Here is a 20,553-nt window from a genome sequence, read left to right as displayed (position 1 = left end):
ACTAGTGCACCTATACATCTGACAAGTGTATTAGGTGTGTTGGGGACACAAGAGACTTCTTGTATCTTAATTGCAGGGTTGCTTGAGAGGGATATCTTTGCCCTCTACCTCCCTGAGTTCGATAAACCTTGGGTGGTTCACTTAAGGGAAACTTGCTGCTATTCTACAAACCTCTGCTCTTGGAGGCCCAACACTGTCTACAGGAATAGAAGCGTGCGTAGACATCAAGCTATTTTCTGGCGCCGTTGCCGGGGAGGTAAGGTAAAAGGTATTCACATCCTCCGACTACTAAGCTATTTGTTGGCGCCGTTGCCGGGGAGGTAAGGTAAAAGGTATTCACATCCTCCGACTACTAAGCTATTTCCTAGCACTGTTGCCGGTGTGTGAGTGCTCGAAGGTATCTCCTTTAGATTCTGCAATTATATCTTTTTGTTTCTTGTTTTTATTTCACTAGTTAGGCATAATGGAAAACAACAAAAATATTAGAGATCTTTATAGTATTTATCTTGAGTTAGGACATGAGGTGTTTGAAGAGAAAATTAAAAAACCTATGGAACTTTACATGCATGCTAATGGCAATGTTATTAGTATGAATGCTTTGAACACCATTGTTGCTAATGCTATGAAAAATTCTAAGCTTGGGGAAGCTGGTTTTGATGAGCATGATATTTTTAGTCCCCCAAGCATGGAGGAGAAAATTTACTTTGATGATACTTTACCTCCTATATATGATGATTACAATGATGACTATCATATTTTCAGTCCACCTACTATTGAGGAGAAAATTAATTATGATTACAATATGCCTCCTATATATGATGATTATGGTGATGAGAATAATAATGATAGCTATTTTATTGAATTTGCTCCCACTACAATTAATAGTAATGACTATGCTTATGTGGAGAATGATACTTTTATGCATATGAACCATGATAAGAATGTTTTAAGTGATGGTTATATTGTGGATTTTATCAATGATGCTACTGAAAGTTATTATGAGAGAGGGAAACATGGTTATATGCATCTTAATAATATTAAGTTTCCCCTCTTTATGTTGAGAATCTTGAAGTTGCGCTTGTGTTGCCTTTCTATGCTTGTTGCTTTGTGCTTTCAGTACTTGTTCCCTTACAAGATTCCTTTTCATAGGAAGTGAGTTAGACTTAAAAGTGTTTCTTATTTGTTGTTGATGCTCCCTTTTGCTTCAACTCTTATTTCTTGCGAGAGCATCATTAAAATTACTGAGCTCATCTTAATGGCTATAAAGAAAGCACTTCTTGGGAGATAACCCATGTTTTATTTTGCTACTGTTTTGTTGTGTCTTGGAAGTTGTTACTACTGTAGCAACCTCTCCTTATCATGTTTATTGCATTGTTGTGCCAAGTAAAGTCTTTGATAGAAATTTGATACTAGATTTGGATTTCTGCGCAGAAACAGATTTTTAGCTGTCACGAATTTGAGCTGTTCTCTCTGTAGGAGAATCTAAAATTCTGTCAAAATTCATGAATAATCCTCAGATATGTACGCAACTTTCATTCAATTTGAGCTTCTTCATCTGAGCATGTTAAGTGCCTCGAAAAAATTCGTCTTTACGGACTGTTCTGTTTTGACAGATTCTGCCTTTTATTTCACATTGCCTCTTTTACTGTGTTTGAGTGGGTTCCTTTGCTCCATCAAATTTCAGTAACCTTGGGTAATGTCCAGAAGTGTTGGGAATGATTGTGTCCTTGCTGAACATGTGAATTTTTGATTATGAACTAACCCTCTAATAAGATTGTTTTGAGTTTGGTGTGAAGGAAATTTTCAAGGATCAAGAGAGGAGGATGATATGATATGATCAAGAAGAGTGAAAAGTCTAAGCTTGGGGATGCCCCCGTGGTTCATCCCTGCATATTTCAAGAAGACTCAAGCATCTAAGCTTGGGGATGCCCAAGGCATCCCCTTCTTCATCAACCACTTATAAGGTCACCTCTAGTGAAACTATATTTTTATTCCGTCACATCTTATGTGCTTTACTTGGAGCGTCTGTGTGCTTTTATTTTTGTTTATGTTTGAATAAATTCAGATCCTAGCATTCCTTGTGTGGGAGAGAGACACGCTCCGCTTTTTCATATTGAACACTGGTGTTCTTAGTTTTACTTTTAATGTTCATGGCGAAAGTTGAAAGCCGCTTCATCTATTGCTATTTGGTTGGAAACAGAAAATTCTTCATGTGGTAATTGGTATGTTGTCTTGAATAATTTTATACTTGGCAATTGTTTTGAGCTCTCAAGTAGATCATGTTTAAGCTCTTGCATCATGTGGTTTAAACCTATTAGTGGAGAACTACCGTAGAGCTTGTTGAAATTTGGTTTTGCATGATTGGTCTCTCTAAAGTCTAGATATTTTCTGGTAAAAGTGCTTGAGCAACAAGGAAGACAGTGTAGAGTATTATAATGCTTGCAATATGTTCTTATGTAAGTTTTGTTATACCAGTTCATACTTGTGTTTGCTTCAAACAACCTTGCTAGCCAAAGCCTTGTACTGAGAGGGAATGCTTCTCGTGCATCCAAAACCTTGAGCCAAAACCTATGCCATTTGTGTCCACCATAAATACCTACTATGTGGTATTTTTCTGCCATTCCAAAGTAAATTACTTGCGTGCTACCTTTAAAAAAATCATTCCTTGTCTTTGCAATACATAGCTCATGGGAAAGTAGCCTAAAAAACTATTGTAGTAAAGAATATGTCGCTTATGTATCTTAGTTCTTATAAGTTGCTTGTTGAGCGGTAACCATGTTTCTGGGGACGCCATCAACCTGTCACACCTTTGTTGAATATCATGTGAGTTGCTATGCATGTTCGTCTTGTATGAAGTAAGGGAGATTTGCCATGAGTTAAATGGTTTGAGTATGCATATTGTTAGAGAAGAACTTTGGGCCGCCAACCAAAGCCATGTATCATGGTGGAAGTTTCAGCTTGGACATTAATCCTCAAATCTCTTATGAGAATATTATCTGTTGTTGAATGCTTAAAGCATAAAAGAGGTGTCCATTATCTGTTTTCTATGTTGTCCCGGTATGGATGTCCTCAAGTTGATATCTATCAAAATTGAGAGATCAAATGCGATCTATCTCCTTGGACCTTTGTACAGGTGGCATAGAGGTACCCCTTTGTGACACTTGGTTGAAACATATGTAACGCAATGATAATCCATGGAAATCCGAGCTAATTAGGACAAGGAGCGGGAACTATTAGTATTCGATGCATGAGGCTTGCAACTTATATGAGGTTTTATGCATAACCCATATGAATTATTACTACCATTGACAAAATAGTTTCCATATTTTCAAAATAAAAAGCTCTAGCACATGAGTAATCCCTGCTTCCCTCTGCGAAGGGCCTTTCTTTTACTTTATGTTGAATCAGTTTACCTACTTCTTTCTATCTTAGAAGCAAACACTTGTGTCAACTGTGTGCATTGATTCTTACATACTTGCTTATTTGCACTCATCATATTACTTTGTGTTGACAATTATCCATGAGATATGCATGTTGAAAGTTGAAAGCAACTGCTGAAACTTAAATCTTCCTTTGTGTTGCTTCAAAACCTTCTATTAAGAATCTATTACTTTATGAGTTAACTCTTATGCAAGACTTGTTGATGCTCGTCTTGAAAGTACTATTCATGAAAAGTCTTTGCTATATGATTCAGTTGTTTAGTCATTATCTATTTGTTAACAAACTATAGACCATTGCTTTGAATCACTTCAGTCATCTCATAAGCTTTACAATAGTATCAATCAAGATTATGATGGTAGCATGTCACTTCAGAAATTATCCTTTTTATCGTTTACCTACTCGAGGGCGAGTAGGAACTAAGCTTGGGGATGCTTGATACGTCTCAAACGTATCTATAATTTCTTATGTTCCATGCTAGTTTTATGACAATACTCACATGTTTTATATACACTTTATAGCATTTTTATGCATTTTACGGTACTATTAACAAGATGCCGAAGCGCCTGTTCATGTTTTCTGATGTTTTTGGTTTCAGAAATCCTACACAGGAAATATTCTTGGAATTGGACGAAATAAAATATCCTGATGAATGGTGTTTGTTATCCAACAAGAGAGTGTTTGAGAGTAGCATTTATTTATTCAATTATGTGATCATTGTTGAGAGTGTCCACTAGTGAAAGTATGATCCCTAGGCCTTGTTTCTAAGCATTGAAACACCATTTCCAACAAGTTCTGCTACATGTTCGCTTGCTGCCATTTTTATTTCAGATTGCAATTACTACTTATAATCATCCATATTACTTGTATTTCACTATCTCTTCGCCGAACTAGTGCACCTATACATCTGACAAGTGTATTAGGTGTGTTGGGGACACAAGAGACTTCTTGTATCTTAATTGCAGGGTTGCTTGAGAGGGATATCTTTGCCCTCTACCTCCCTGAGTTCGATAAACCTTGGGTGATTCACTTAAGGGAAACTTGCTGCTGTTTTACAAACCTCTGCTCTTGGAGGCCCAACACTGTCTAGAGGAATAGAAGCGTGCGTAGACATCAGACGACACCAACACGTCGCAGTTCTCCATGTGAAACCGTCCAGCCGGGGGCAGCCGCGATGACCTGCGAGAGGCAGCAGCAGGCGTGGGCGCCCGGGTCGAGGAGGGAGTGGGGGAGTCCCGACGACGAGCTTGCGTGGGAGGAGGAGCTAGTGACATGGCGGCGCAACAGAGCATGGTGGCTGTTGCGACTCAGCGGCGGCCGCAGCGAACCTCGGGCTAGGCGAGGAGAGGACGCCGAGGAGGAACCGGATCTAGCCGCAGCGGCGGAAGCATTCACAAGGCGTGATAAAGCACGTGATGTGGAGGATGGAATTGGGCGTCAGATGGTGCAGCCGAACGCCATAAACGAAGAGGATCCTAGGAAGGAATTTGTGGGCAGGGATAGAAAGGCAACGGACAAGAAAGTGGAGGAACATTACCCGCAATCCTTCAGCGGGTCGCGATATCATCTCGTTGTTCGGGGTCTTGTCGGAGAGAGCTCCAAACTTGCGCAGCTTCCGCGGGCTAGTGTTGCTGAAAGTGGATCACATCCACCCCAACGCACGTTCCTTCTTCGTCGTTGCATCGTCTTCCCCTATACCATATCACCGGAGGAAGGAGTGGTGGAGGCAGAGAATTGTGGAGTTTTTGTGGAGCAGGAGTGTAAGGGTATTTTACCCTTATCCATTATTTTGGTAACTATGACACCGTGCTAGAGTATTTGGTCTAATACATGTCTACAGGATGATTCTCAGGTATTAGCCAAAGAGGTATAATGGTGTATCAATGGAACAAGAAGGCAATGGGAGACCCCCCACTTCGATGAAAAATCAACAAGGCAGTTTCAGCACTTGGCCGGTTTGTGGCCTGGTCAAACCGGCCTAGCACCGGCCAGCCCGGCGCCGACCGGCGGGGCGATGGGGGCCGGGGAGGCGGAGCGGGGGGCGGCGTCGCCATGGCCGGTGGAGGCACGGTCGAGGCGGAGCGGGGGGAGGCGGGGGCCGGCAGAGCGGGCGAAGGCGGGCCGACGGCGCGGGAGTTTGGGATTGGGAAATTCCGTCCCGCGCGAGTTGGAAGAGGAGTACGGGTTGGGTGCAGTTCGGCCTCCCCAACCCTCATTGAAATCATGTTTGAGGGTTGGACCTCTATTTTTTTTTTTTTTTTTTTTTTTTGAGGATTTAAGGGTTGAGGGGTTCTAGTCTACGCGTTTTTTCTCTCGCAAACTGTAAAAAAGCAGTTATTTTTTAGGTTTAGGGGTATTACTAGTGATGCTCTAAGGGGCTATTGGGTTCTCGACAGAGTAACCCCCAATTTTGAGGTTCCCATGTGACGCCTTCAAGATTTTGTGACAACACTAGGAGGATAACAAGGTCCTCCTAGCATTGTCACAAATATCAACACACGGGCAGTTCCAAGAAGAAGGCAGTTGCCACAATCACTGTCCTGCTATCTATACGCTTCACACCACGCCACTTGCGACAAGAGAGTAAATGAACAGCGAAACGGAAGACAATGTGGTCAAATTCAGATAGCAACATAAACTTGAAAACATTACTTGGTGATAGCAAGACAAGCTTCAAAACACTCAGGTTAAAAGCCAACCCCATGCTGATTAGTATTCAGTACCAAACCCAAGCCAGAGTAACACCAGATGACCAAGAGATCCAATAAATCTCACTTTCCCCCAATACCACAAGCTACTGCACTCGTTGTTCCAAGCAACATTACCTACATTATCGTTTTTTTGTGAAAAATCGAAACTATATAGAAAGCATACATATCAGGCAAGTATCTTGGTCATGTGCAAGATCTGAGGGTTGGCCTCCCCACCTATAGCACCTCTATACAAAGCCAATCAGCAGGCGTCTTCATGATACCATGGAGGCAGGCAATAGCTGCTGCACCTTTGACTTCGATGGCAGCACATATTCACATCATACCACTACAAACCCTGTTTCGCCTCCTATATAGGTGAGGTATGGAGTAGCAACGGCACCCTTTTCTCTCAATGCACAAGTGGCGACCTGTTGTTGTCAATCCCCATTGAGAACTACCACGACAAGGAGATGTGTCGCAATCCTTGAGTTCCTTACCAATGGTGTATGATCGGTAGCCACAGCCATCTCGTACAGGCCTGACCCAATAAACATCTGATATGTAGTGCACCAAAATATGCTTGTCCACTTTGCTTGCAACTGATAACTATGCACCAACACTTCTGCATTGTACAGCAGAAAGGCATAACCAAGCTGCCATGAGCCAAGGGGGTGCAATTCATGAAACTTCCAAAATTTAACCCTGTTTCAGCCATATGTGACAAGCTTTCCTGATCACTGTGGAGGAGGCTGCAGGGACTGGGGTTGTGTGTTATAGTGAGCATAAGACTGAGAGTACATAGGATTCATCATGCTCTGCAACAGATCATCACGTTAGCTCCACTTGTAACGGTTTTCCGATCAAAAAAACATTGAACACATGGAAATAGATGAACCACCTGCGACTGAAGATGGCCAGGAGCACCCATCCCATAATGCATCTGAGAAGACTCGTCTTGTGATGGGTCATTGTATCCCGCTTGTGTAAACATTCCATGTGAACCATGGGCCATGTGATCCTGGATCATACAAACATGCTTTAGTCCAAAGAGCATCAAGTTGTTCAGGGAAATGCATCAAAAGAAAAATTAGATGTACTCCACCTTGCCAAAATGTAGTATGTACTCCCTCTAATTCACATTACTTGCCACTAGTATGGATGTATCGAGAACAAAATATGTCTAGATACATCTATATTAGTGGCAACTAATATGGATCGGCGGGAGTAGTATAATATATCGTTCGACTTTTCAAAAAACTTGTATGCACTACATTTTGGCAAGGAGGGAGTAATATGGTTATGAACTGCAAAAAGTACCTGAGATACAATATCATTTGTTGCACCCATATGTGGGTATCCTGGATGCGCACTTTGGTTCAAATAATTCCCAGGATATCCAGATTGGGGCCCTTGTGTATATTCAACACCATAACCACCTTGAGAAGCCTGCATATCACAGTTAAATTCTTTTCAGAAGCCACGTCAAGACTAATAGTGAGGTTTAAACTTTTGCATAATACAAAGCATCGGCTTATATAAATTCCAGAGCCGCCGATCAATCCGAAAACAGTAGAAAAACATTTTTACAGATGGGAAACAAACCTGAGTAGAAAAATCTGCAATGTTGTATGCCACGTGAGATCCTTGACTCTTAAAATCATCTCCAAAGAAGTCCTAATGACCCAGAAAAAATATATTTAGCCAAAGGGATGAAAAGAAAAATAGTAATGCATGCATCTTCAGTTGCCACTACCTGAGACATTCCACCAACGGTAAATCCATCGCGGAACGTTTGACTGAGACCTTGAACAGGCATCTATTTTGGAAAGGCAAATGTTAGTGTTGATCTATTGTTACTTCATGGAATATTACAGTGGAGAAACAAACAAACCTGTGTCATCAGTCCAGGTTGGGACATCGGGCCTCCACCAGATGGCTGACTGCTCGGGTTTTCCAAGCCAGGATAGTTATAAGTTGGCCCCATAGCTTGCTGAGAGTTCTGTTGATGAGGAGGAAGGTGCCCACCAATAGGGCCAGCAGTATTTGCACGAGGAGCCCCAAAGTTTCTGCTACCAGGTTGAGGCACCGCTGGAACAGCTCCAATGGCTCCATGCAGGGATCCCCGGGTAGGAATTGCATAGGGTTGAGAATGAGGAGACCCAGGAAATGGAGGAAATGGCATACGGGGTAAAGGATAGCCTGATGGGTGCACACCAGGCTTGTGAGCACCATTTGGCGGCCCAAATGGAACAAACGGGTGACCTGAAAATTTGGGGGGAAGAATAGTGTGTTAGAGAAAAGAGTTAATATAGAACCATTGTTAATAAAAAGGAAAAGGACAGTTCACTAAATATAACTGTACCAACCTTTTCCCCTACCACTTCTCTTATCTACTGAGCCTGCTGCGCCGAAGGTAGATCCATGCATGACACCTTGACCACCACCCAGGAACAGTCTCCGATCATTGTAGATCTACCCGCAAATATAAAATTGAGAAACAAGTTAAAGGAAAAGGAAAAGGAAAGAAGACAATGTTTTCCAATAGTTATCTTGAAGAGGAATCTATTCACCTTTTTGGGTTTTTGAAATTGCACCATACTCTGCTTCAAGTTGTTCAAAGGTCCCTCTACCAAGCACTCATGCTCCTAAAAACACAGATGTTATAATGTTATTATATGCTCCATCCGTCTCTATTTACATGGGGCCACGTATTCGAGGTTCAACTTTGACCAACAAAACGTAGGTTATTTGACACAAAAAATTACATTACACATTTCATATTTAAAAAACTTTCCAACAGGTTAGTTTTTATGACATGTAAGTATGTAACCATATATTACAGGTCAAATTAAGGGTCAAAGCTTGATCACAAAATACAATGGCTGCTCGCTTAGAACTTTCAGATTCCAATTGCTATGTATTGAGGGAAAGGCATATACCTTGTAATGTGTCAACAAGCTATTCCAAAGAGGTTGCTTGCTTAGAACTTTTGGATTCCCAAGAACGACTATACCATACCGAGCACGAGTTAACGCAACATTTAACCTGCGTGGATCATTGAGAAACCCAATACCCTGAAAAGGCATGAAAACACAGTATATATTGTCATTTAAACAAATAGTTGCTCATCAAGGACTAGCTAAGTAACACAGCACAAATTAACAAACATCAAGGCTCAGTATATATCAAATGCACTATAAGGAAAAACATGAATGGATAGATGTTTTAAATAACAATATACTAGTAGAGGTTCTTTTACAAGCATTAAGTGTCAACTTCTACAAGTTGCAAAAAAATATACTCCACTACATAGAAAGCAAATGCCAATATACAAACTGATAAAACCAGACAATTAAATAACTCAGCATTATATTTTATAATGACGAACTCAAGATTGGATGGGACGTATGTAGGATGCTATAATTATAAATTACCAGCATGTCAGACAAAATAGTCACAGGAATATTATAGGGCGAACATGATGGAACAAAATAACACCTGGTGTTCATTGCTTCTAACACAGGACAGAATAATGTAATCTTTTTCTCTTCCCTGAAAGGAGTCGACACTTGCCACCTGAAACAAATACAAATAATATAGCAAAAAACTTCCAATATGAGGGGCAAACAAACAATTTAGTTGCATGTTTTATGGTTCACCTCAATTTCCTTATAAAGCTGTTGGCGGAGAGAGCCATTCCTTGACATATAATTTACAATATACGCCCTTTGCCCTTCATAAGGTGTGATAACTCCAATCTGCACATTAAAGGATCCATGGGTACACATCCAGTTCCAAAAGCATATATTATGTCTTTCATAAATCATAATGAAGGGGGCTAGTGCAAAAACTTTTAAATGACAAGTAATCATCTTTACTCAGTACACACCTGGCTTGGCACAACACCACTTCTTAAGAATGTAGTTACAATTTTCTCTACATTTGCAGCTTCAGTTCTATTGAGGTAAGATGTCCCACTAGCACTTATCTCTTCTACTCCCATCTATAGAAAATCAGTATATGAATTAGTATATATATATACAGGAGAATCGTTTGTGCGTATGAAAAAAAGCAAGCAATTGTCCAAGAAGGTACCTGCACATAGAAGAACATGGGTCGATTTGGAACAGGCCAAGGAAAATCAATTCCAGTTGTTTGCCTTTCATTTACAGTTACTCCATTTTGCAGCGTGCCTTCATAGAAACAGTTGGACGGAAATTCTGAAAGACAAGGGTGCATTCTATATTGGACCTGTAAATCAGGATGATAAATTAATAACATTAGCTTTGAACTGAAATATTTCAGATTTTGGCTGCAATGTTGTAATGATTGGTTTGATGTAGAGGCTGGGCCTGTATTCTCCCAATATCTAGAAAAAACTCTTGTCATAGAATGTTAACAGTTAATCATTGCAGTATTATAATTTAAAACTCGGGTATAACTAGGCGGAGTTGACAACTCGTTCGTCATGAAACTTATTTCCACTAAATTCGATATATCCAAAGTAACATGAGTGGGAAAAATTATATGCACTTCCAAGGAAATGAGAGTACATGTAGTAACATGTTGCATGGAGCACAAAAAGTAAATGCAATTTTGTTCTGCATCAAATAACATACTCTTATGTATTTTATTAAAATAATATAATGTATAATAAGAGAGCAGCTTAGGAGTCTTAAATGTGATAAATAAATTACTGCACATATATCTTGACAATTCTCTCCACAAAATAATACTCCCTCTGTCCCGAATAACTGGTCGCAGATTTGTTTAGATATGCATGTATCTACACATGTATAGACACATGTGAATCTAGAAAAATCTGCGACATCTAATTCAAGGCAGAGAGAGTATGTAGGATATAGAAGCTACAAGAGAATATATGTCATGACAAAGGAGCATATCTTGAGAAGTATATCAACATAGTTACAGCAATATTGATCTCAAAACATTCACAGTTTTGCCAATCAGTGAACAAGGAATGACAAGGCACAAAAAGTGTGGTAACATGAAAATAATAGTACGACAAAAAAACATATTAACAAAATGATAATGCTACAATGGAAAAAGAAAGGCAACAATTACCTGTAGCCTGAATGGCTTGACTCCAAGGATAACAAGGCGCTCAAAGAGAGATTGTGCTAATCCTGCTCGTGCTGCCTTTTTGCACATGATGACAGGACCCAATTGGCAATGATCTCCAACAAGAACAACCTACATGGATCAAAAATGTATGAATAAACATAATCAAGTTAGCCTAAATGAACTCAATAATTATGTTTTTACCTGCTTGACACCAAGAACCAACGGAATAAGACATTCCGGCTCTGTTGCCTGTGTAGACTCATCGATAAGAACCTGCCAGTAGCCATTTAAACCGCTTCAGGATATAATACAGAACAAATACGGGCACTTGCCTAAAAACAGTGAAAGAAGTAGATAAATCAGTACCTGGCGAAAACGGAAGTTTGACAAACGAGGGTCTCCAGCACCAACACAAGTGCAGCAAATCACATCAGCACTTTGTAATATCTCTCTTTCAGTGGCCCGTTTTAGTGCCTTGTACTTTTTCTCATCACTGCTCGATAATTCCCCTGTAAAAATAGAACATAACCACAAACAGCTCTCAGCCAACAAATTGCAGTTATATTGAGTCTCTTCGAAGAAAATGTCAAATCACGGATCATGCTTGTCGGGAACAGATAAAACACCTTGTTCATCTTTCAGTTGCTGTAGCTTATGCATTTCGCTCTTTTCAGAATTATCGAGATGCCGAACCTATATAATTGCAAAAGCACATGATTGACGTCCACCAAAAGGTTAATTTGGATGCAAGAACTAGATAGATAGGAATCAAGAGCATACCTGATAATGAAGTGTCAGATGCTCAACAGGTGATGAAACAGCTTCTCTAGATTTCGCACAGAGCCTAACAACCTGGAGTAGAGTATTCAACCACAGTTACTCCTTGAAAAAAAAATAGAACTAATACATCATCAATTGTACTGTGTAGTCTACTACAGGTTATCAGAGCACGTGTGTAGTGTGTACTCTGTCCAACTATGATATGTTCTTTTCAATTATTCTTGCAATCACGTGAAGCATACGAGCACTAACTAAAGAGTATAATAGTTCTATAGACGCCATGGTCAATTGATAAGCAGACGAGTTCGAAGGCACAGATGGCAAACGATAGATAATCAACTTAAACAGTAAATGCATCATTCACCTTGAGACCTGTTGAGCTTATCTTCTCTGCCAACTGATCAACAGCAACATTACTTGGTGCACATACAAGGACCTGAGATTTCAAAACAGATACGGAAGATCAAAATAGTAGTTCCAAGCTGTAACAACACATCAAATGTACAACATGCCTTCTTTTTACCTGTCCTTGACCTTGTTTTGCCATGTGGTACACGATTGCAGCTGATGTAACAGTTTTCCCAGTGCCAGGTGGGCCTTGAATCAAACTAACGGGCTTCTGAAGAACACTTTTAACTGCCAAGACCTGAATACACATGCCACTCCCAAACATCAGATCAACAAGAAGACAGACATAAGTTTGCTTAAACTACTTCAACATCAATAAAGCTATAGCAGTGCAACAAGTGCGTGCCTCCGCCCCAAGTTTAAATTACATAATTACTCTTTCCAATTGCAACTACACGATGTTCTACACTTACACGGTCTCCAAAAAACTACTTTGAGCAATTTTTGTGTAATATTACCTCCGTTCCGAAATGTAAGCCCTTTTAGAAAGCGGCTTATATTTTGGAACGGAGGTAGTAATATGCAAGTTAAATATTATAAAAGAGCATTGTAAGGTGAGCCACTTATTCATGAACATAAGTACACCTAACCAATAAAATATATTTCATAGTGGTCAAGGATAGAAAAGTTTGACAGCACGCTTCCTAGTTCCAAGGACATCTTCTATTTTGGAAACCGATGTAGTCCATATATAAGAACCCTATGGGACGTCCTAGAACAAGGAGAGCACTTTACCAATCTAAGCCATGAAGGCATGTTGCTATAAGAAGCACTAATTAAAAGTAGCATGAACAGGGAGAGCAGTTCACCAATCAAAGCCATGAAGACATGTTGCTATAAGAAGCACTACTAGAAGTACCAACACAACAACATCAGAATACCTGGGAAGCATTTAGTTCTGGAAGTCCAGGTGCACCAAAGCGTTTTGGTAGTGTATTACGTATTATCTGATGCTCAACTTCGTGGCCCAAAAGATGGTGGTATATGTATCTGTGTAGAAGGAATATAAAAAAATTAAGAATTTGCAGAAGGATATAGTCATATGACTATGACATATATTGTGAATAAACCAAGAATCCAAGTACAAACTTAAAAATAGAAACATCCTAAAGACTAAATCCCCTTCCTTAAACCCCATATCCAAATAAGGTAAGCCCTAAGCAATAAGTTCTAGTACTTAAAGAGAACAACCAATGGACGCACAACTAAACAACTCCTTGTGTTCTTTCATAATGCTGGTTAAGCAACTTTGAAATAACTTCAAGGGTAAACTGAGGTACTTGTTGGATTTCATGTTGATTTCCCTTCAAGTCAAACTAACGAAGCATGCATCCATGCCCACGAAGGAAACATACATTAGTAATCATAGAACTTACCCACTGACACTTGTCTCATCTACAGCAAAAGTCTTCATTGCCCCTTGCATCCTATCAAAGCTAGTACTCTTCCAAACAAAATCCACACTGAATCCATGGTTCAATTCAACAGGTACACCCTGAAATCCAGAAAGGTTTAAGGTGGAACTACACAAAACTGAGGGACTGTTAAAAAAAAATAGTGAACTGACTCTATACCTGACTAGCACGAAGCTCCAGTGCTACCTCCTCTTGTGCAGTGAGTTTAATCTGTAAGAAAATAATTAGCATGGGTGCCAGCATAGAAATGACTCTACCAAGGTTAGGGTATAGATACCAAACGACATGTTTATAGTACACATACCACGTGCCCCACAGATTGCCATGCAGGGTGTGAAGTACCACCAGAATATCTCAGACGCAGCTCATCTCCAGGGACAAGTCTCAATTCATTATCTTCCTATTATTTAAAATTGATTTCCCGAGATTAACAGGTGTCGTTTGGTAACAAGTGCAGTTAAAAATAGTCATGAAAATTAGGAAACTACAAGAGGATAACGATCAAGGAGGCTCTGTATTCAGAACCATATGCATTTCCTTCCTCAAACAAACCTTTGGAAAGACAAAATATGCAACACGCTTCTTGTTCAATCCAACGTCCCACCGCACAGTTAGACTGTCCTTGCTCTGTGACTCCTTCATCATCTACAGTAAAACAATAAGAGTAAATGAAACAAAACAAATCAGTTCTGTGTGTGTAGCAGGTGTCCTGCTAAAGAAATACAAGCACATTCAGAAAATATTGGCAAAATGCAGTACCTTGTCATAGTCAGCCTCAAGCTTTATCAGCGGAGCAAAGACATTTTGATACTGGCAGAAACAATAAAGGCATTCTAGTTACAGTGCCAGTATACACAAGAAGATTTAAAGTAATTACTGGCACACCAAGATATAAGATAGCTGAAATAAGCTCAAGGAACAAATGCCCGCGGACAATTTCAAAACCTGGTAAGCATCTTCATACTTCAAAACCACTGGCTGAGGTTCATCATCTACACCAGGCTTTTCAAGATCTTCAAGAGAAGCATCAGGATTTGTTTTCCAGAGCTCTTCTACTTTGTTAATTTGCTGGGCACTAATTTGACGGGCTCTCAGCTGTTCCTGTTCTGAGGGAACCTGGAAGTTGTTCAGTTATTAGATAGAGAAGGAAATGGTAACAGCAAACATGTATAGACACTCACCACCAAACAAAATAAAAAAGGACAAAAAAATTTACCTTGACAAGCCATGATAAGAAACACCTGTCGTCAATAAGAGGACACCACTGACTGAGATCCCAGTTCATATCCTTCAATGCATTAACATTCAAGCAGGGCTCTCTGCACAGAAGAACAACAACATTCTCTGCCTTTGCTGATATAAAACCAAGAAGGAATACATTCCGACAGCCACAATTGTAGCATTCAAGGATTGTTTCACCCAGAGGGCTATCCTTGTGAAGGCAAACTTCCTTATGTTTTGCTCTAACCTGTGAAAAATAAACAACACATACACACTATAAGATATAACTAGTAAGATAGCCAAAATGGGTAGCAATTTCTTAATATAAGCAGGTGGAAGCATGGATTTTCTTGTGGTATGACTGACAAATGTTGCTTACTCTCAAAATGCTTATTGGTGGACAGAACAAGGTTAATTGTTATGATTAGTATAGCTATTTCTAGAACACCAATAAGCAATTCTTTCCAGAAGACAAGTAACTGAATCAGAGTTTACTTAGGATAATCCCCATCCACATATATGACAGGAAAAATACATAATGTAAATAACAGAGTATGAATCAATATGCATCGTATAGAATCATATGCATACAGCAGAAAAGGTATCTCCAAAGGGGTCATAATAACAAACAATGGTAGCTAGGCGTACAGAAACAAAGTAAAATTTACCAACATTTTTTTAGATCTTAGCACTACCTGACAGGTGCTGTGACCTATCAGACAATATGCACTACCCCTGGTTATGAGACAATGTTGGATACAAAAATATATCTCTAAAAATGTTGAACCATTTTCCATGTATCCTATGCAATTTGAGATGATCTTGCATACAAAGTGAATATAGTTTGCAGAAAATTGTACACCATGGATATTGTGAACCGCTGCCCAAATTAACTGTGCTTGCAAGATTGGATAAACATATGTAACGTCCTACTCCTGAAATCTTAAAATACAAAAGTAACAACAGAAAACAGCAGGAGAGGAACCAATAAAGCACGTTCACCTATTTTGCCAGCCTCGTGACAAACATTACCAAAAAAAACTAAATAACTATAAACACTGTTAAATTTCAAGCTGGGTTAGTCTACACCAAGGGGGGAGAGAAGTAACTTGACTTTAGACAAATTAATTATATACGGGAATTTTCACATGTCCACATTCTGCGACCACAGCAGATGACTAACAATAGACTAAAGAAAATATTGAACGCAAGTACCCATAAACAGAAGACATCAATGATCATACATACGTGATATATTATTTACTAAGCAACTTCATCCTTTTCTTATCAAGATAAATTACAAATCGTAACCTAGACTCAGTCTCAGATTACAAAAACTATAGCCTCATTGAATTGGCAACTGTATCACGTTGTTAGCTCATCCGACTAATCCAACACTAAGAAACACACCATGCTACAGAAGAATCCTTGTTGAAACAATGTAACAGATTCCACGGTAATTTTCTACTTCAGTCCTCCAAGCTTAATAAGAATAATAATGAAATTATCGAGAGAGGGTAGGGGTCGCACCAGGTGGTTAACGATATGGGAGCCAGAGGTGTTCCCCCTCGAGTTGCAGAACCACTTGCGGCAGGACGGCACGTTGCAGCGGGCGACACATGCGGGGTTGTGGATCCCGCAGTAGCGGCAGGCGTGCTCCACGAAGTCGCCCTTGCCGTAGTCGTAGCCGTCCTCCCCTGCTCCCGCACCGGGAGGCTCCTCGAAGCTGAGGGAGGCGACCCCCGCGGCGAGCCCGTCCGCCGCTGACGCCCGTGCCTTGGACGCGGACGAGCGGGGCGAGGGCGAGGAGGAGGAGGCCGGTGGGGTGGAGTCCTGCGGCGCGAGATCGGGGTCGGGCGAGGCGTCGGGCGGCGGGGGCGGCGGCGGCCAGGAGGAGGATGGTGAGGAGGTGACGGGGGCCGGAGGCGGCGGCGCGGATCGGGCGGGCTGGGAGAGCTCCGGGAAGTCGGGGTACTCGAAGTCGTCGCCCTGCGTGTTGAACTCGAGGAAGGTGTAGGCGTCCCCGGCGGCGGAGGCGGAGGGGTCCGGCTGCGAGGCCGTCTCGTAGAGGTCAGCGGCCGCAGCGGAGGAAGGCGGCTGCGTCGCCATGAGCAGCAGCTAGGGTTAGGGTTTTGGCGCAGGATGGGGGAGGCAGGGAAGGAGATGGGGCGAATCGGGAGGGGAGAGGAGAGGAGGACTCGGGGAGGAGAGAGATGTTGAGGTAGTGGCCTAGTGGGGGATTTGATTTGATTTTAACCCTGCGCCTGCGGGGTGGCCTGGCCTCTGATTCTGGGATTCCAAGGGTGCACGAGCGGAAGCAAATGGAGGGGGTGTTTGTTGTGGCTTTTTTTGGCTTTTTGCTTTGGCAAAAGCCACCAAAAGCACCTAAATAGGTGCTTTTTTTGGCTTTTGGATTTTGGAAGCCAAAAAAAGCACCTATTTAGGTGCTTTTGGTGGCTTTTGCCAAAGCCAAAAGCCAAAAAAAGCCACAACAAACACCCCCGGAGTCGCGTTACAACGCGACGGTTGTTCTGCTGGGCCCCGCTTCCCAGCCACGGATAATGTACACGGGCAGCAATGGCCACTTCAGATTTAAAATTTTCATAAATTCAAAAAAAATACCATCCTCTTTCATCCTGACAGTTCCATATAATCCCTCCGTCCCATGAAGATTGTCTGAGATTTACAAAAATTAAATGTATCTAGAATGATAATATATTGAACAATTTAAAACTTTTACTATGATTTATATTTATATAATATATTCATAAAATATGTACAAATATATCCATGTAATTTGATATGTGATCAGATATACATGGCATTGGCATTGCCAGTAATACATCTCCCAGATCCATCATTTACCATCACAACTCAAATCTAATCATGCTCTTGGTAGATGATCACTTGTCCACCAAATGGATAATCTCCATTTACATCCCTATCTCACCTAGATTTTGATTATGCATCTTGGAAACTAATCCAAACTCTAAAGTCATCCCATGATATTATGACACCATCTCAATTTTCCAAGATTTTTACTTTCCCTCTAGATAGACATAAACCCTTTAAAAACTTAAGCATCTTTATTTTGACTACCAAAATATTTCTAGTCTTACAAAATCTTTCCAAAATATATTCTCATATACGACACAAAATGTGTGTGGTATCTCGTATCATCACTTTTCCACCCAAAAATAATTTATATAAAACTATTTTCCTTATTCTATTAATAAAAGTCACACTGATGGTACATATACCATTTCTTGAGTTTTCTTGCACCTTTGTTATGTGAGAAAAATCTACTAACCATACATATGCAAGTAGTCATATCTTACCTCAAAATATCACCCTGTCTTTTTCAAACAAAAAAATGCTACTTTATTTGATTTTCATTCAAAATTGGATCCACTCACAGGAAATAACCAAGATCTTTTCCAATAAATCTCAACCTTGGATAACATATTCTTCACATCAAAATACACCTCTCTATATATATCGTCACCTGCCACTTCATGTGTGCATCTATGTCTAATTAATTTTGATCATCACAGAAGCACTCTCATGTCAACCTTTTATTTTTCCCGCACACTTTTTATTTATTTGCTCATCTCACATGATACTCTCTTTTTGTTCAAAATTATTTCCAAACTGCATCATGCACCTAATTAACCAATGTTGTGCTTTTTGACCATCTCGCACAAGGTGATCAAATTGAATGTAAATCAATTCCATACTTAAGCGGAGTATTCTATACATGAAACACACACACTCGGCCCTAATCTACCTCTCACCATCATCTCTTGGCAAAATCGATAATATGATCAAGTGCTTTCATCATCCATTTTGGCACTAATATATATTATCATCCATCTTCCTAATTTCTAGACATCATCAAGCCACCAATTTATCTAACCATCCCAACACTCAATCTTGGTCGACATGCATAAAGTGGTATTTGCACTTTGGTTGTCCACTTGTGATTGTCAAGAAGAGAGACGTCCATGCGGTGATCGTGATGGCATGCATGCCTTGCCAATGTGAAGAGAGAGAGAGAAGGAGAGAAGCTTGGAAGGCCGATGCACGCTTTAGTCAAAAGCTTGGAAAAGAAATGTTGCAGCTCCTCTCCTTGGACCCAAACCCTGCAGAGATGGGAAGAGACACCCCGATCACCATCTGACACACGCACCCCTCCCTTGCACGTTCTCGTTGCTTGGGACGCGCCTTGACCATAATGGCATGCTCTATGGCACCACCGTAGGGTGCCTCTTGCCCCAAACTCCTTTTGAGACTAGGCTTCGCCACCAGCCTCCTCTCTCTAGCCTCTCTCGGTTCATAGCTCTCTCTAGTCCTTGTGTTCTTCCTAGCGTCCGCATTCGCCCACGCTCTGACGACATCTAGCTCGCCCAACCGGCATTCGCCGCCCCCGTGGCTTGTGTTGCGTTCCGGACAGTTCAGACGTCCTAGGTGAAAGGACACGGATGTCGCCTAGGGGGGTGAATAAGAGGTTTAAAACTTTTACGAGATAGGTCTAACAAATGCGGAATAAAACTAGTGTTTACTTTGTCCAACCCAAAACCTATATACTATGGTTCACCTATGTGCACCAACAACTTATGCTAAGCAATACAAGCAATTATGTGATAGCAAGATATATAACTTCAAGCACGATAGCTATCACAAAGTAAAGTGCATAAGTAAAGAGCTCGGGTATAGAGATATCTGAGGCACGCGGGAGACGATGATTTATCCTGAAGTTCACATTCTTGTGAGTGCTAATCTCCGTTGGAGAGGTGCGGTGCCTTAGTGCTCCCGAACGCCACAAGATACCTCACCTTGAGGTGTGGTTGCTTGATGCACGCTAATGCCACAGAGGCCCCACCCAAGATGCGGTAGTCACACCACACACCCAGTGCCACGAAGGCGCCTCACCTTATTCTCTGGTGACCCTCGCCACAAAGGCCTAGGTCACGGTTCCACTAAGGTATTTCCTTCGAGGCGGAAACCGAGCCTTACATAAAGCTTGGGGCACGCATCCACAACTTAATTGGAGGCTCCCAAGAAATCGTCACAAAGGCCTCAAATCCGTCTAGGGTTCCAAGAACCCAAGAGTAAAAACTTTCTAGCTTTCACTTCCACGAATCACCGTGGAGAACTCAAACCGATGCACCAAATGCAATGTCAAGAACACCACAAAGATGCTCAAGTCCTTCTCTCTCAAATTCCAACAAAGCTACAAAAGTTATTGGGGGAATAAGAGAAAAAGAACAAATAAGAGGAGGAACACCAAATTTCTCCAAGATCTAGATCTAGTGGATTCCCCTCACAAAGAGAGGGATTTGATTGGTCAAGATGTCGATCTAGATCTCCTCTCTCTTTTCTCTCAAATGGGGACAAGAATCATGGAGGGATTGAGAGATAGAGCAAGCTTCTTAACGTCAACAATGAAGGAGAGAGTGTGAGAGAAGCAACCAGATTTTGGGAAGAAGAAGGCTATTTATAGCCCCCAACAA

General features: G+C 41.0%; 1 protein-coding gene across 2 annotated transcripts; it reads right to left on the bottom strand.

The window, feature by feature from the left end:
- Positions 1–6,535: 6,535 nt before the first annotated feature.
- Positions 6,536–17,265, bottom strand: LOC127333755 (regulator of nonsense transcripts 1 homolog). Of its 2 annotated transcripts, none has more exons than XM_051360189.2 (29): positions 16,571–17,265; positions 15,036–15,287; positions 14,765–14,935; positions 14,579–14,629; positions 14,372–14,464; positions 14,124–14,219; positions 13,979–14,029; positions 13,781–13,899; positions 13,286–13,394; positions 12,520–12,642; positions 12,361–12,432; positions 11,997–12,068; positions 11,843–11,909; positions 11,583–11,725; positions 11,418–11,489; positions 11,217–11,345; positions 10,227–10,382; positions 10,021–10,134; positions 9,791–9,889; positions 9,630–9,707; positions 9,071–9,205; positions 8,702–8,776; positions 8,498–8,603; positions 8,023–8,393; positions 7,885–7,947; positions 7,734–7,805; positions 7,449–7,577; positions 7,030–7,149; positions 6,536–6,946 (listed from the first exon to the last, which is right to left on the bottom strand). In XM_051360189.2, the coding sequence occupies exons 1-29, from the start codon at positions 17,147–17,149 to the stop codon at positions 6,866–6,868; spliced, it is 3,798 nt and encodes a 1,265-aa protein (XP_051216149.1). In that variant the 5' UTR covers positions 17,150–17,265; the 3' UTR covers positions 6,536–6,865. The 2 variants fall into 2 exon arrangements, with proteins under 2 accessions (XP_051216149.1, XP_051216150.1); XM_051360190.2 differs by having other exon boundaries at positions 8,510–8,603.
- Between the last annotated feature and the right edge of the window lie 3,288 nt (positions 17,266–20,553).

This window comes from Lolium perenne, chromosome 2, assembly GCF_019359855.2.
Source record: "Lolium perenne isolate Kyuss_39 chromosome 2, Kyuss_2.0, whole genome shotgun sequence".
Lineage (NCBI taxonomy): Eukaryota > Viridiplantae > Streptophyta > Magnoliopsida > Poales > Poaceae > Lolium > Lolium perenne.
Note: the sequence above shows the minus strand (reverse complement) of the source record. Positions and strands in the feature narration are given on the sequence as shown.